Source organism: Rhincodon typus, chromosome 26 (genome assembly GCF_021869965.1).
Source record: "Rhincodon typus isolate 14 chromosome 26, sRhiTyp1.1, whole genome shotgun sequence".
NCBI classification, from domain to species: Eukaryota; Metazoa; Chordata; class Chondrichthyes; order Orectolobiformes; family Rhincodontidae; genus Rhincodon; species Rhincodon typus.
In genome coordinates this window covers 32,312,135-32,328,762 of record NC_063357.1, presented here as the reverse complement: position 1 = coordinate 32,328,762, position 16,628 = coordinate 32,312,135, and the positions used below count along the sequence as shown (strand labels likewise).

Sequence of the window (16,628 nt, the reverse complement as noted above, 5' to 3'; positions counted from 1 at the left end):
TTTTTTTTCTGAAGGAGGGTCTAGGCCCGAAACGTCAGCCTTCCTGCTCCTCTGACGCTGCTTGGCCTGCTGCGTTCATCCAGCTCTACACCTTGTATATCTCAGATTCTTCAGCATCTGCAGTTCCTACTATCTCTAAATTTTAATGTGGCAGCCAGGTCTACTTAACTTTAATAGTTCCTGCCCATTCAACTGTCCTTCGAAGCTATCAAAGGACCAATGCAAATATGTAGATGAGAACAGCGGGAGCTGCATTTCCACAGGCACAGAACAGCCTAAGTTTTCAATTCAAAGCAGCAACAACTTCACGTCAATGTCTCCTTATACACAGTAACCCCAATTCTCAGACAAGGTATTGAAAAATTCTCAGCAAATTTTCAGTCGATCCTAACAGCATTTGATACTTATTTCAACCCGAGAAGAATCTCATTACTGAACGTGTCCAGGTCAACCCTTGGGAAACAGCAGCCTTGTCTGTTAACTATTTGTTATAGATTGGTCAGTTCCTGCAGTTGTGGTACACTGAAAGACTTATTTTATTTATTATCTGAGTGGGTCCTTAATGTTGAGCTGTTTGATTTTGTGCAGGCTAAAAAAGAATTAACATTAGATATGGCAATGCAATATACTAAGCAGGCCTAGTGAATGGTTCATGCTAGTGAACTAGGATGTGAATTGAAGCAACTTTGATGCTTAGTCCGAGGTTAGACAAAGTGTGGAAAGTGCCATTTTGAAGTGCTGGCACTATGGTGCAAGATGGCAATAGAAACAACATAACTGTCTAGCAGGTGATCCCAAATGTTTTCACTGCAGCAGGACTGGTCAATTTTAATGATTCTGTAATTCAAGACCACTTCCTCAAAGCATGATCAACAAATTGAACAAGAAGAAAACATAGAAATTACAGTTTTTGATCAAATGGAAAGCACTGATCTTACAGAATAAGTCAATGATCAGCATCTTTGGTGCATTAATTTCAAGTCAAGAATTTCAAAACTAAATTTAATCTTGACTCAGGAACAGCCATTACCGTAGTGATTGATACTTTAGAGTGGCTCAGCAATGTATGCCTCCTTCCATTAGGCATCAGGATCCAGGGTCCTGGAGGCAACATGCTTTCAGATAAAGGATATTTTGTAGCAATATTTACTTACAATATTAGCGTTTTTAATTAACCTACTTGCATCTTGCAGGACCAAAGATCCTTTGTTCAGTTGGCAGCCTTATAGAATATCCAGGTCCTCTGCAGGTGGTACTTGACATTCTGTGCAAAGATGACAGCTACGTTTTACTTTGTGAGGAATTTCCTCAATGCCTCCAAGAATGTGAGCTTTTGTGTCAATAAGTCTTGATGACATTTTGTCAAGATCTACCACAACTTTTTCAAACAACTGAAGCTTCATCCAAAGAAGAATGGATGATCTTCTGTCAAGGCATGCCTCAGTTTTTTCAAAGTTCGATTACCTTCATGATTCTTCTCATCTTGGCATTCTTGAAGATGATCCATCCAATCTCTTCGGAAGCTCCGAGAAAGAAGAAATGCCACAGGGATAAACCAAAGAACATTCTACTATCAAGACCAGATTCAGCATTTCAAGTAGAAAATCTTTTGCTTCCTGACCCTCCAATCACTGATGCAGTAGACGAAGAACTCTCCAATTTTCTTTCAGACCAGGGGAGTAGAACTCTTTATCTAAAACTGTTTCAATGCCAGTGCATGTAACAAATAGTGCAAAAGAATCATTACATATGGTTATCGATGATGTGATGCAAGTATCAATATTTTAAATTATACAAGATGGTCACAATGGTCTTACAACCATCAACAGCCAGATTAAGCTTGATGGATTCTCATAAATTGCATAGCATCATAGAGTACAACAAATCTTGGAGGTGTAGGAAGTCTCTCGACAATACTAACGCATGAGAATGATATTCTACTTTTCTTTGATTCTTTGTTTTCACTTAGTTTTCCAGGGGTGCTATCAAGGACAGCAGAATTCAAAGATAAAGTCCATCCCATACTGCACTTGGATCCAGAAGTCTTCATTACAACCACAGAATAGATCCAACAATCCTAACAGCAAATATGTCAGTACAAGGAATAAGGTCTGTGAAGATATTGCCCTGTTGAAAAACCGAATCAGTACTTTGCACTATTTCAGATGATTCACTCATTAGATTCTTGCTAAACTTATGAATATGGCACAAGTATCTCAAAATTCACCATTCAATTGGTTTAATTACCTTTTCAACAGGAGATATCATAAAAGAGTCCAAGACCATTCAAAGGGCAGTCAGGAGGAAGTATTATCCTCAGAATAAATACCCAATGGTCTTGATTCTGAAGTAAACACCCAGAGATAACTAATCCTTTGAATACCAAGGTCTAGAAATTAGGCAAGAAGAACAATTTGAGGTCAGCCCAGAGATTATAGCCAGCCTGTATTATTTCAAATGAAAAATTAGGGAGAACTCTGAGGCCACCATGGGGCTTGAATCTGTTAATAACATTTATTAGCATTGATCACTGTTGTTTGATGTCTTTTCCTAACAATGACTATCAATCTCAATCTGAAAATTTTGAATTGGTGAAGCATCAGTTTTTTGGGAGAAAATCATGTTTACATTACTCTTAAGGCACATAACTTGACATGTTTCCTAAACACTAGCATTTGTGATGGCTACTATGGAAGAAGAATCAGAAATAAATGTGCTAAAAATAAGGTGATATTTGAGAAACCCATTTCACAAGTCTTGGAATATGATCTAATGTTTAATTCTGGTAACTTTTAGGTAGCTAGGTTTGTTAGTTTATGTAATTACTGTCGAAATGATAAACAAAAATCAAAAAGTAGAAAAAGGACAGAAAAACTGAAAAATCTAGTGGAACTTAAAATACAACTAGAAAATAAAGACATTACAAATTACAAATTATGAAAGAATTCATTACAGGCAGAAGAACGTAAAAAGCAAGATTACTGAGCTGCTTTTATGTCAATTATCTTGCCTCTTGTTTTTTGCTATTATATTTTATTGATTTGATCCTTTTATGTTTCTAATAAAGGTCTTTTAAACAAACCAATGAGCATTCTTTATTGGTCTATCCCAAGATTGAAATTTCACCGTCTTGCTGCTAGGGAATTTTCACTTTTTCTCCCCCCACTTTGTTCCCTGGGGAAAAGTCCCTGTAATAAATACCTGACAGAATTATGAAGTTCTGGACCAGTACACAGAGAATGAACATACTTCATTTTATGGAACTGCAACTTCAAGAATAGGCAGCAAGCTTCACAAAACTAAACTGAGTTTATCCAAGTTGCAGAAAGGTATTTATTCATAAAACCTTCAATGTAGTTAACCAAACATTAAATGAGAAGAGCTAGTAATAATTCATTTTGTAAAATGGTAAGAATTCTTAACATTTAAAATGCTTCATTAAGTAAAGTGGATTATATATTTGACATGTTATAATCTAGAAAGCCAGGGGGTGGAGCCAATCTTCACGTGCTTTAGAGATACACATTACAAATACACTTCAGCAAAATCCCAAGAATGACATCACAGATTCCCAACAAAATTTAAGTTGATCAGAGACGGGAGAAAATATATCCATCAGTTGGAATCATAATCAAAGTAAAATGGCTGCAATTGTTCTCAGTCTCCAAATAACGCTGCAGGAATTCTTGAAAAGTGGTGTCCTGGCCATTCAGTTATAGCTTTTTCATCAATGAGCTACTCTTCACTAGAGGTCAAAAGTGAAATATTCACTAATGACAGGATATTTTTAAGTACCATTAATCAAACGTCAGATATTGAACCAGTCCAGTGCATATCAAATGAGACCTGTACAGCATTCAGCCTTGGGCTGATAAGTGGCAAACAACATTTCTGCCAGGCAATAGCCATCTTCCACAAGACAGGATCCAACCATCTCCCCTTGGAAAATTTAAAGGAAATATCATTCCCCACTGTCAATATCTTGGGGACTATGTTTGGCCAGAAACATAACCTGACTAGCCACACACATACTGTGGCTCCAAGGTCAGAAGCTATGATCATGTCATGACGAACTCACTTCCTGACTTTCTGAAACTTGGTCACCACCTATAAGGCTTCAATTATAAGTTTGTTGGAACACTCTTTGAAATATTTTCCACTTGTCTTGCTGAGTACAACTCCAATAGCACTCATCTAACATCCCAACTCTACCATAAACATTTTACACCCCCGCCACTGGTATACAATGGCAGCTTGTTCAACAGCATCTTCCAGCCTGAGGGACAAGAGCATCACCTGGTAACCCCAGTACACCACTCCCCGCAAATTCCACTCCAAGTTCCACACCTACATGACTTCAATCCATATCATGGTTCCTTCACTGTTCCTCCATCAAAATTCTCAACCCCACCCTTAGCAGCATATGGGGCGTTGTGGTTCAAGATGCTGGATCACCACTACCTTTTCAGAGGTGGTCACACCCAAGAATGAATTAAAGACCAACAGTTTCTATCCGTGTCTATTTGTAGAGGGATAAATGTGAATCCCCTACTATGTCCACCTCTTGAATTCCATGAAGCACAATTAATACAAGGAACAGATTTCATTTTTTCTCTTTTTAAATGAGAAAGAATAGATTTCATATGTAGTAATCATAATTTCAAAGCAAATTAAATTAAAGATTTGCATATTTTATACAACACACTATATTGTGAATGGGTCTTCTAGGACCCATTAGAGGTTCATTTCTTTTTGTAAAACTGTACAACAATTGCTGACTTGCATCCACCCATTTAATTTATGAGTTTTACTCTTTTTCCAATATTTATTTCAAGTCAGGAGGGTCAATCCATAACTTTTGCTAACCTTGCACACCATTCACTCAGCTCTCCTGGCTGAAGACTGTTACAGATTCTAGTTTTCTTGGTTTTCCTTCTGCATCTGCGATCACTTGGGGTGGTTCTACACACACCCCTCCATAACATATTGCCTGTACTTATGTGGCTTTTATGTCATCTAAACTACACCTACATGAATATGCATGTAAGTATTTATTTACAAGGATACACATCAGATTTGAACTTCCACACACAAGCCCATGGCTTCAGGCTATTTCTTTGATAAAATAATTTGTTCAGGCATGTAATGAAACAGCTGTGGGACAGATAGGACTTTAAACAGGATTTAACAGAGATAAAGTACTATCACCATATGGCCTTCATTAGCATATCTTTTTAAAGGAACACAGATGATTTCCCAGCTACTTCTCATGACCTGCGTACAATTAAGTATAACTAAAATACAATTGATATGTGCTATGGTTTTTCTAGTGTAATTAGTAAGCATGAAATATCAAATAATTTTATACTTTCACAAATTAAAAGCTTCAAAAACATACCTCCATATTTAGCAGCTTTAGCTGCTGCATATCCATCTAAAACAGAAGATTAACAATTTAAAATAGAGCCAAGACCAGCAATATGCAGAATAGAACAACGAGTCTCATTAAGAAGAACAAAGACTTAAGTCTCATTAAACTCTATTTCTTAAATACTCAAGCTTCCCAAATTGCTCAGCTTGCAGATTGCGTTAAGAAACAGTGATTTTTTTTTTCTGTTGATGATTATTGGACTGAATTTTAAGATTGTCCTGCATGTCCACTTATTTGATGGAAACATTAAACCTATTAACCTAAGTATTGCGGTCTTTAAAATCAGAAGGAAACAAAGAAGAAAATAAGGTTATTTGCCCATAACTACCTTTTCCTTACAGCGTATGTAATTTACCTTAATTACACAAAAGTCTCATATTTTGTGTTCTATTTTATGTCATTACAGTTAGTTGCATTCAAAAAGAACAGAACCAAGAGGGAAAACTGTCTCACAAAATAGATCCTGTTTGATTTGGGAGCGCTGAAAAGCCTGCTAAGCTAAGGGTCAAAGGCTCCCCAATTTAATGGATATTTCAGCAAACCTTCCTACCAAATCCTCAGTAATCATGAATAATTACGAAGTATCAGCTATGCACATGGGTATAGAGTTTGAAGCTTTGTTACTCATAGGTGTTGAAACCTTGAGCTCCTTTAGAATGTTGACAGGTGGTTGAAACTAACTCCAATGATGCCGATCCCATTACAATCTAAATGAGGAGAGAATAACACTGTTGAATATGCTTAAGGATGAGACAAATACATTCTTGGTTTCTCAGGGATGAAGGGACATGGGAAGGAGAAGGGGAAATGGAGTTGAAGCCAAAGCTCAGCCATATTGATACTGAATAGGCTTCATGCTGGAGGGGCTGTATGGTTTTCACCCTGCTCCTGTTTCTTTCATTCTTATGACAACCTTAGAAATTGACTTGCATTACACACATTCTCAAGATGATCACAAAAAAAATCATAAATTGAAGTGATCGAATCAATGGGGGAAATCAATTTGCAATGAGAAAGATCCACAGAAACATAAGGTGGATCAGCAGTTTCTTACTTTGGTCCTGCTGGTTGAATAAGGACGTTTCCCTGTTCTTCATCATATGGTATCATGGGAGATTCCAAAAAATATGCTCATATATTTAAAATATCACCAGAACAATCAGTTAGCACAAAACATCCACTTTCCCAAAGACAGAGGGATTCTTATTGATTGTTTAAAAATAGGACAACCTATTTTGTTAGTATAGTTATTAAGAGATTAACTACAAATGGTGGTCAGAGCCACACAAGTCTAAAAGAATCATACCATTGCCATAAGACGCCTGCTTCGTGATGGACAGCACGGTCATATTTATGATTAAAATTGGAAAATATTGTCTCAGTGCTCTAGATGTAGCATTAATAGATGCAGCATTATGAGCAAGCGTGTTGTCAACATTTTACCCAATCAGCCTTCTTTCTTCAGCTTTCATTCAATCTTACCATTGCTCAAGCAGCTGGATAAGACATTACGGTAACAAATTACCAGAGCGGGAAATTACACGCCACCTATTTATGCCATACTTAAAGCTTGCCTTTGAGGGCAAAGCTGAAGAAAGAAGGCTGATTGGGTAAAATGTTGACAACACGCTAGCTCATAATGCTGCATCTATTAATGCTACATCTAGAGCACGGAGATAATATTTTCCAATTTTAACCATAAATATGACCGTGCTGTCCATCACAAAGCGGGCGTCTTATTACAGCTTCCACACAGCAGCTCAGATGACTATAATGGCTGCTAATATTGATACCATCTTGGTTCTGGAGCCAATTATGACAAGTGCCCCCATGACATCACTATTCCTTTGCACTCTGGGCATACAGTGAGCCATAGAAATGTTAAGGGACAGAATGAGGAGAGTAGCTTTTACCCAACAAGTCTATTGATTGATTAATAAAAAGTGAGAAACTACAATTATAAATCTAATGATTGTAACTTCCCTGTTCTACCATTCCAGGAGGCATACCAAGTCAAGTTCCAATGGGTGGACGTGGAACCATTCCAGGAGGTGGTGCAGGTAATTCAGTTTCTCAGAAGTAACAAAGCATTCCAATAGAACACATTGAAAAATTGAAAACAGTAACATTTCTTATTTAACTTATTCCAATCAATCTAAAAATGTTACTTCTGAGAAACTGAATTACCTGCACCACCTCCTAGAATGGTTCCACGTCCACCCATTGGAACTTGACCTGGTATGCCTCCTGGAATGGTAGAACAGGGAAGTTACAATCATTAGATGCCAAATAACCCCAACAGAAGAACACAGTTTTGATAACAGAAGACATTCTGTTTGGCATCTTTTCATCTCATAAGGTGATATGGTTTGTGCTTTACAAAAGAAAAATATCACAGACGCTGGAAATGTGAAATAAAATCAAAAAAATGCTGGAAATACTCCGGTCATACAATATCTCTGGAGATTGACATAAGCTTTAACCAGAACAAAAGATAGAAATATTTTATGCAAGGTTTTGAGTTGGATAAGGGCAAGGGGGCAAGAAGAACAGAAAGGAAAGTTTTATGTGATAGGCTGGAGGTCAGGTGAGATTAAATAACAAAAGGTTTCATAGTGCAAAAAGGATGAGAAGCAGAGCAATTTAAGAGAGAATGTTGAGCAATTTATGACTGTTACTGCCTCTGTTGCCTCATGTCTTTACTCTGATTCTTGCTTGTAGGCTCTATTGATTCCATTGTTTTCTTGTATAGGTTTTAATCAAGAACTTATTCACAGCAGCAGCAAAATTTAAAATTGATTCAAGTTCGGAATTGGAAACATTTTTTTCCCCATGTCAAGAAATTTTCTTAATTTTTTATTCTGGTCAAGACCCTTAGATATTGTTCAACTTCTTAAGAAATCGCAACTTCTCTAAGCCACATTCAATTCAGCCAAAGTACAGAGTGGTTTTTCTTCTTAATATCACTTGAGTGTTGTTAGCACACAGTTAAGTGAGACTTCCCAGTAGTAATATTCTTTACTAAATGATAAATGTAGTTAAGAATCTTCTACACCTGTCAATACATTCTTTCAATGAATATTCAATGCTTACAAATAGAATATTGAGTTGACACTTTTACATAAAGGACAGCAGTAGAAAAGCCTACCTCCATATTTAGCAGCTTTCGCTGCTGCTGCAGCATATCTATCTGCAATGACAGAGAATTGAGAAATTGTGGCAATGCAAAGACCAACTATATACAAACTGGATAATTAGTAACTTTATGCAAATCATCAGCAACCTCTCATTCCAGATCAACTCCTTTGTTGCTGTATCGACTTCTTCAGAGTCAAAAAAAAAGATTAAAATAAACTAGTTCTGAGTTTATTCCAGTTCTGAGGAAGGGTCACCAGACCCAAAATGTTAATTCTGTTTTTTCCTTCACAGATGCTGCCAGACCTGCTGAGCTTTTCCAGCAACTTTGTCTTTGTTCCTGATTTACAGCATCCGCAGTTCTTTCAGTTTTTATTAAAATAAACTACTTGCCCATTAATTCCTATCTCTTACATAGAGAATGTGTAGATGATTTTATTGTTTATTAGATGACACACAACTCGTTGTAGTCAAAAATAATTGAAGTTGAAAGGGCAAATGTCTCACAAAATAGATCCTGATGCACTCTGGTCTCACAGAGAACCTTGCTGAACAAAGTTGTTTTTGTCATCATTTGGTTGGACAACCAACAGATTTTCTCAGTTCAATGGATATTCGAGCAAACTTTGCTCAGTTAGTGTTAATTAGTCCAGTACCTGAACATTTTGTTTAAAAGCGATTGATAGGGTTCTTGTGGTATAGTCACACTGTCCCTATCTTTAGCCAGAGAACTGGATTCAAGCCTCACCTGCTCTGGAAATATGTAATTAAATCACTGAATAGGTTGATTAGAAAATATCAATGAGGGATTGGTGTATGAAATAACTCCTCCGAGGCTGGTATCCCACCACCAAGTCACCCTTTATATACACATGAACAGTCCATGACATTAGAACTGCCTCACTCAGAGTCAGGTACCAGAAATACTGACACTTACCTTTTCATCAGCCAGCGCTTCCTGATTGGACTGGATTAACTGCGCCAATCATGGAACTCATATTTTACGATGTCCAGCTGGCTGACCTTGTTACAATCACTACATTCCTCCACCTCTAATTCTACTGACATAGGCTGGTTCTTTCTCTCGGACAGCTTCCAGGGGCACTACTGCTTCAGATTCCTCCAACTCAGCATCCAATACAGGCTGTGTGTAACACACAGGAACTCGCCACTTGTGCCAGGAGCACCTCAGTACAATTTCATCTTTTTTTCTTCCAGTTACAAAGGTGTTGAGACGGCTACTTCTGTCATGTCCATCTCAGATTCTGAGGACTCGACAATGCTTTACAGAGAAGGCGAATCCATGGGCTCTGGGAGCATTTCTGACTGCTCCAAGAGACAGGGCACGTTTTGCTCCCACACCATCTGTGAATTTGCAGCTTACATATGGTCTACATTCTTGTTCAAGGCCGTCGCACCTACCCAAATTTTATATGTCACTGGTCCTGACCTCACATTGATCATATCTCTTATCCATGTAGGGCAATTTCTGTGATACTTACACCAAACTTGGTCCCCTGTATCAACCTTTCTCCCTCAGTTGGCCGAGTCTTGCGTCCGACATTGGCGTTTCTGATGCTGTTTTACCCTCACCTGCCCCCTCCCCCCCAGGTCTGGGAAGATCAGACTTAACTGGTGTGGAGTCTTCTACCCATTAGCAACTCTTCTGGTACTATCCTTGTAGGTGCATGTGCGGCGGTCCTATAATCAAATAAGAACCACGACAGCTTGCTATCTAGTCAGGATGTAGGCTGTTTCTTCAAGTCAGCCTTCAAAGATTGGACTGCTCTTTCTGCCGGGCCACTGGATGATGTGTGGTACGGAGCTGTCCTTATGTCGAATCCCATTCAAATTTAATAAAAATGAAATTCCCTGCTGGTAAATGATGGCTCATTATCTGTGCCCAATACTTCACTGTGTTTGATGAATGGACCGTATGCACATCTAACCATTTTGAGTAGGTGTCTACAATGACTAAGAACATTGAGCTCATGAAAGGACCTGCATAGTCGATGTGTATCCAAGTCCAAGGTTTATCCGGCCATTCTCACAGATGTTGGGGAGCTGCTGGTGGTAAATTTTCTCCTTGTTGATACTCTGGACACTGCTCTACCAACGTGCCTGCATCTAAGTCTGGCCACCAGCCACAAATTCTTGGCAACATCTTCATTTTGGAGACGCCTGGTGGAATTCAGCCAGTATTTGGCAGCGAACCTTTACTCAGGACAATCACTCATGCTCCCCATAACAACATGCCACTATCTACCATGATCTGGTTTCTCCAGGTCCAAAAAAGTTCATTTCTAGCTGTGATGGCCCTTTGGTTTCCCCCATCAACACCAGTTGTTTCAGTTTTGAAATGATCTTTCTGTGTCCAAAGTCTGATATTGTCAGCTATGACTGGAAGCATGTCCAGAAAATTTAATATCATTACAGACTCCTCCATTGGGGGTACCACCAGTGGTGCATCTGCTAATGGGAGGCGGCTCAATACAACTGCATTTGCTACTTGACTTCCTGGATGGTGTTCTAACTTATAATTATAAGCACTTAGTTTTAGACCCCATCGATGAAGCTATGGGTGGCACTGCCTTGTCATCTTTAAGCAGACCAAGTAGGGGCTTATGGTCTGTGATTATCACTAATTTTTGCCCATAAAACTGTTGGTGGAATTTCTTGATTCCAAATATGATCACCAATCTTTCTTTTTCTGTCTGGGTGTATTTACGTTCTACATTAGTCAAAGTCCTGGATACTAATATTACCCTGATGCTGTATGGGAGGCATTGCATGTCAATACCAGATATTTCTCAGGATCATAGTGTGCCAACACCTTGGAGGATGATAGCTGTTTCTTTGCTTCATTGAAAGCTAGGGGTTGTCTAAGTGACCCGTTCCAAGGCTGACCCTGTTTTAGATGCTGCTGCAAAGGTGCCAGGATAGATGCCAGATTATGTATGAAATTTCCATAATAACATACCAGGTAAGAAATGACCTAAGTTCCTGGACAGACTTGGGAGCCGGGGCACATTTGATCGTCCTTGCTTTACCTTCTAATTGGTGTAACCCCAATCTTGTCAATTCTGTAGCCCAAATAGGTCACTTCAGGGGCCTGGAACACATATTTTTCTTTTCTTAGGGATATGCCCGCCTTGGAAAAACATCTTAGGACTGTAGTCTAAGTGCTTCTCATTAGCTTTCCCTTTTATTAGGACGCCATCTAGGTAAATGGCGTCTTGAGGTAGACCTTACAAAATGTTCTCCATTATCCATTGAAAAATTGAACAGGATGACGATACTCAAAATGGCAGTCTCATATATTGGTACAAGCTCTTAATCGTATAATTGTAGCAAACTTCTGAAAATCTCGGTCAAAACACAATTGCAAGTAAGCGTGGCTCACGTCCAGCTTCGTGAAGGACCGAACCCCTGCCAGCTTTGCGTATGAATCCTCTATCCGAGGGATTGGGTATTTATCCAGCTGCGAAAAGCAGTTTACCGTTTGTTTAAAATCAGTATGACCAGAGCTGTCCATTCTGCAAATTGGACTGGTCTGATGGTTCCTTTGCTTTCTAGGCTTCTGACTTCCACCTCTACTTTTGCCCTCAAGGCAAAAGGAACTGGGCATGCCTTGCATAATTGCGGAATTGCTTCCTGGTCAACCAGTAATGTGGCCTTGGCTCCTCTGATAGACCCTAGACCTTCCAGGAAGACTTCCCCGTATTTAATTAGTACCTCACTCAGGAAGCCATTTTCTAATTGAAAAATGTTGAGCCAATCCAGGTGAATCACTTGCAACTAATTTCATCCCGTCAAGTTTGGGCCCGAGCCTTTTACTATAATCACTGGTAATTGAACCAGCTGCTTTTCATAAGGGACCGGAACCAAAGTTGTAGCCTTAATCTGTAAAGGTACCCCGGTATAGGTTCTCAGTCTAGCTGAGGTCTTAGACAAATTTAAGGGTTTTTATTCAGAGCAAATTTTATTGAAAACTAGTTCTGTGACCACTGATGTGACTGTGCCAGCATCAACCTCTATTAGAACTGGATGACCATTTAACCAGCCATTTATTTTGATTGGTTCTGATTTTGATGTTGCTAAGCAGTTTAACGGTTCGAAACCAAATGCAGGTGGACTTTCCAGGGTATGAACTCTCCTGGATAGCCTTGTGGACACTGGCCTTACTGAGTTACCTTATTCCCATTTAGGTCTAGTAGGACTTTCTTGCTTGTCTTGGCAACACTACAACGGTTTGCCGGCCATAATCCCAAAGAAAATTTTAACTATGTGGCCGAGGCTTGACTTTGTTTGGGGTTTTGCTGTGGGCTGGCCTAGAGTCCCTCTGATCAGGATAAGTCCTGAGTGAGGTCATGCGATTGCTTGCACTCAAGCGGTGTTCCCCAAACTTACCTGGATTGGTGAATGTGTCCGCTTCCATTAGAATACCCTGCAACTGATATGTTCCACTTGTCGTATTTTCCAATGATAAAGTCAGTCGTAGTGTCGGTTTGAAATCCAGTTGGACTTCAGCTAGTAGGCGTTTTTGCATAGTTACATCATTAATCCCACATACCAAATGGTCTTTAAGCATCTCATTAAGGGTTAAACCAAAGTTACAGGCTTCTGACAGTAGTCTTAACCTTGTCAAAAATCTCAATATGGATTCCTTGATTCTTGAGTTGCTGAGAAAAAGTGATACCATCTCAGAATTAGAGGAGGCTTAGGGTCATAATATTCCTTCACTATTTCATTCAATTCTTGAAAGGTTTTAGTGAGAATTGGTCAGGAAATTATTCAAATGGGCCACAACACATTGCAGCAACCTGGAATTGCGCAAAGCAGAACAGAAGCACTTCTACGGAGTTTTTAAAAGGAATGGATACCAAAAAGCACAATCTGCTGTTACCTCCGTGACAGGCCACAATAAGAAGATACTACACAGCCAGACACACTAATCACCCTACCGTACATCAGACATATATCAGAGAAGACCACAAGACTACTCAGAACCCTAAGTATCAGGGTGGCCACAAACCAACGACAGCTACTGACGAATGTAAAGGACCCCATACCCACAACCAGTAAAACTAATGTAATATGCAAAATACCATGCAAGGACTGTGAGAAACATTGCATAGGCCAAACTGGAAGAAAACTGACAATAAGGATACACAAACACCAACTAGACACCAAGAGACACGACCAATTCTCACTGGTCTCAACACACACAGACAAAGAAGGACATGAATTCAACTGGCACAACACATCCATAATAGCACGAGCCAAACAGAGACATGCCAGGGAACTCCTGGAGACCTGGCATTCCAACCAGAACTCCATTAACAGACACATTGAACTGGACCCAATACACAAATCACTGAAAAACAGAACCGGAGCTAACACCAACCACCCCAGCAAACCGAGGCATATAAATAATAAGCGGAACAGAACACTAATGCTTCAGCGGAGGCGGACTGAAGATGTTACCTAGCAGAACAGCTCAGCGAGCAAGTCTACAACCTCATCCACAACCTGAGCAACAAATCTTCTCAAAAACTTTAAAGCCCCAACCTATTCAGCCTCTCCCTATATCTCAAACCCTCTAACTCTGACAACATCCTTGTAAAGCTTTTTTGAACCCTTTCAAATTTCACAATATCCTTCCTATTGCAGGGAGACCAGAATTGAATGCAGTATTCCAAAAGTGGCCTAACCAATACCCTGTACAGCTGCAACATGACATCCAACTTCTTTACTCAATGCACAGACCAGTAAAGGCAAGCTTACCAAACGGCTTCAACACCTTCTTCGCTATCCCGTCTACCTGTAACTCCACTTTCAAGGAACTATGAAACTGCACTCCAAGGTCTCTTTGTTCAGCAACATTCCCCAGGACTTTACCGTTAAGTGTATAAGTCCTGCCCTGGCTTGCCTTTCCAAAATGTAGCACCTCACATTTATCTAAATTAAACTCCATCTGCCACTCCTCGGCCCATCAGCCCATCTGATCTGCAAAATTGTTTGAACTACTTCAGTGAAAGTGCTAACCATTTACTAATTTGCAGTATTTTGGTGAACAGGGTCCAACAGGATAACACAAAATGGGCATATAGAGCAACATAATAATTTTAATAGTGAATTACAATTGAAAAAGGCATGAAGCAAAGATATTGTGTGATGTAATGAAAGGGGAAATCATTTGCATGGAGAAAGATGCTTCGGAGAACAATTCTCTGTTCTTCACCAAAATTTGCTGATGGACCTTTCGTAGTGCATGCAGGACCATTTGAATCAAAAATCATCAAGCCCAGAAAGGTTAAACAAAAAATATTGCTATAATTGTGCCATCATTCTTCTCTAAGCTAGGAAATCTTTGGTAAATGTGCAAGAGCTAGAGCAGAGGAAAAGACACCACAGGTGCTGACTTGTCAGAGGATGTGATTGCATGATAAACTTGCCCCCAAAGCCTTGAATGCTGTCCCTGAGGCCAAACCTACGGGAGAAAGTTGGTGGGCATTCATTGCATTGGCAAACTGACAATAAGCTTGAACACAGTGTCACAGAGCATAGAAAAGATTGGCTGTATTTATAGTGTAACCTGAGCAAAATGGAAAATGACAATTATATTGTTAAAACATTCCAAAGATTGTGTTGCAAAGCTAGCAATGATGCGTCAATTCAGCTCATCATCATGAACCTAAAATGGTGATAAAGAGTGGTCAATCTACATGAACAGTTCTTGATACATCCCATGAAGCTACCCCTGATAGATCTCCTGACATGCCAGAACAAGTTACAACCGTAAAATGCCAAATAAACCCATCAGATGATCAAACTGTTGGTACCAAAGACACTGCAGTATTATGATGATTACCTCTGACTAAGTTTAAGTTGCTGGTTTCTTTATCTGCTATGACATTTGGTGAAATGGAATCTAAAGTTCAAATGAGTTAATTACTTGACTGAATTAACAGAAATGTAATGCAGAAAGGAATAGGTTTTTCTATCATTTGGATGTGATATTTAGATTGGTGGTCATGTCTTTTAATAAATGTAGGAATCATCCACTGGTTCAACTGTTACCCAATATCCAAATCCTTTATATAGATTGTGAATGGCTACGGCTATAGCACTGATCTCATGGTATCCATTAGTGACAGCCTGCAATCCTGATAATAACCCATTTATTCCTACTCTGAATTCTGTCTGTTAACCAATTTTCAATTTATACTAGCACAGCACTCCCAATCCCATGCACTCTAAATTTCCCTTACTAATTTCATGTTTTGGTTCTTATCTGAAATGTTATGAAAATCCAACAATCTGATTTTCATTGCTTCTACTTTATCTATGCTACAAGGAACACTCTCAAAAATCTCCAACAGATTTTTCAAATGATTTCCCCTTCATAAATAAATGTCGACTTTGCATAATTTTAACATCCTTATCTATGTGTCCTGTTACCACACCCTTAATAATAGATTCTAACATATTCCATATCATGAACATCAAACTAACATGTCTATGGTTATCAAATCTCTCCCTCCCTCCCTTCTGGGTTCACATTTTTTATTTTTCAGCACTCAGGAAGTTTTCACAAATTTATAGAATTTTGAAAGATGTATGAACCATATCATTATCTTTAAAGCCATTTCCTTCAGTACTCTGGAATGTAACTAATTGCATCCAGACGATTTATCAACTTCAATCCAGTTAACTTTTCAATATTACTAATACTAATTTCTTTCAGTTCCTCAGTTTTACAAGTCCGTCTGTCTCTGAACTCAAACAGGGTCAGTTAACCTCATGAATATTTGTATTCCAACAATGTGCTTCTCTATAGAAGCAGTAAACCAGTCCTATTAGAGAACTTAATACACCATCAGCAGAATTCCTAAGGCAGCACATTTTTACCTATTGAGAGATTGCAATACAATAGTGGACGTGGACCATGAGAGATGGCCCTGCTTCATCAAACATGGGAAAAATAAATAAAAACAGACTCTCTTGAGCTTTGCTGCTACTAGAAATGTTGTGTAACTAACACTTCTTTCAGAGCAAA

At 39.0% G+C, this 16,628-nt stretch overlaps 1 protein-coding gene across 10 annotated transcripts in view; it reads right to left on the bottom strand.

Moving 5' to 3' along the window:
* Positions 1-16,628, bottom strand: part of LOC109916239 (elastin) — a 225,182-nt gene that overhangs the window by 112,109 nt on the left and 96,445 nt on the right. For 9 of the 10 annotated variants that reach the window (XM_048612512.1, XM_048612514.1, XM_048612505.1 and 6 more), the window contains exons 12-13: positions 8,580-8,621; positions 5,399-5,434 (exon numbers count right to left, since the gene is read on the bottom strand). In XM_048612512.1, coding sequence (XP_048468469.1) covers positions 5,399-5,434; positions 8,580-8,621 — 78 coding nt within the window. The remainder of the gene's footprint in view (positions 1-5,398; positions 5,435-8,579; positions 8,622-16,628) is intronic. The other variant, XM_048612506.1, reaches the window with a different exon arrangement.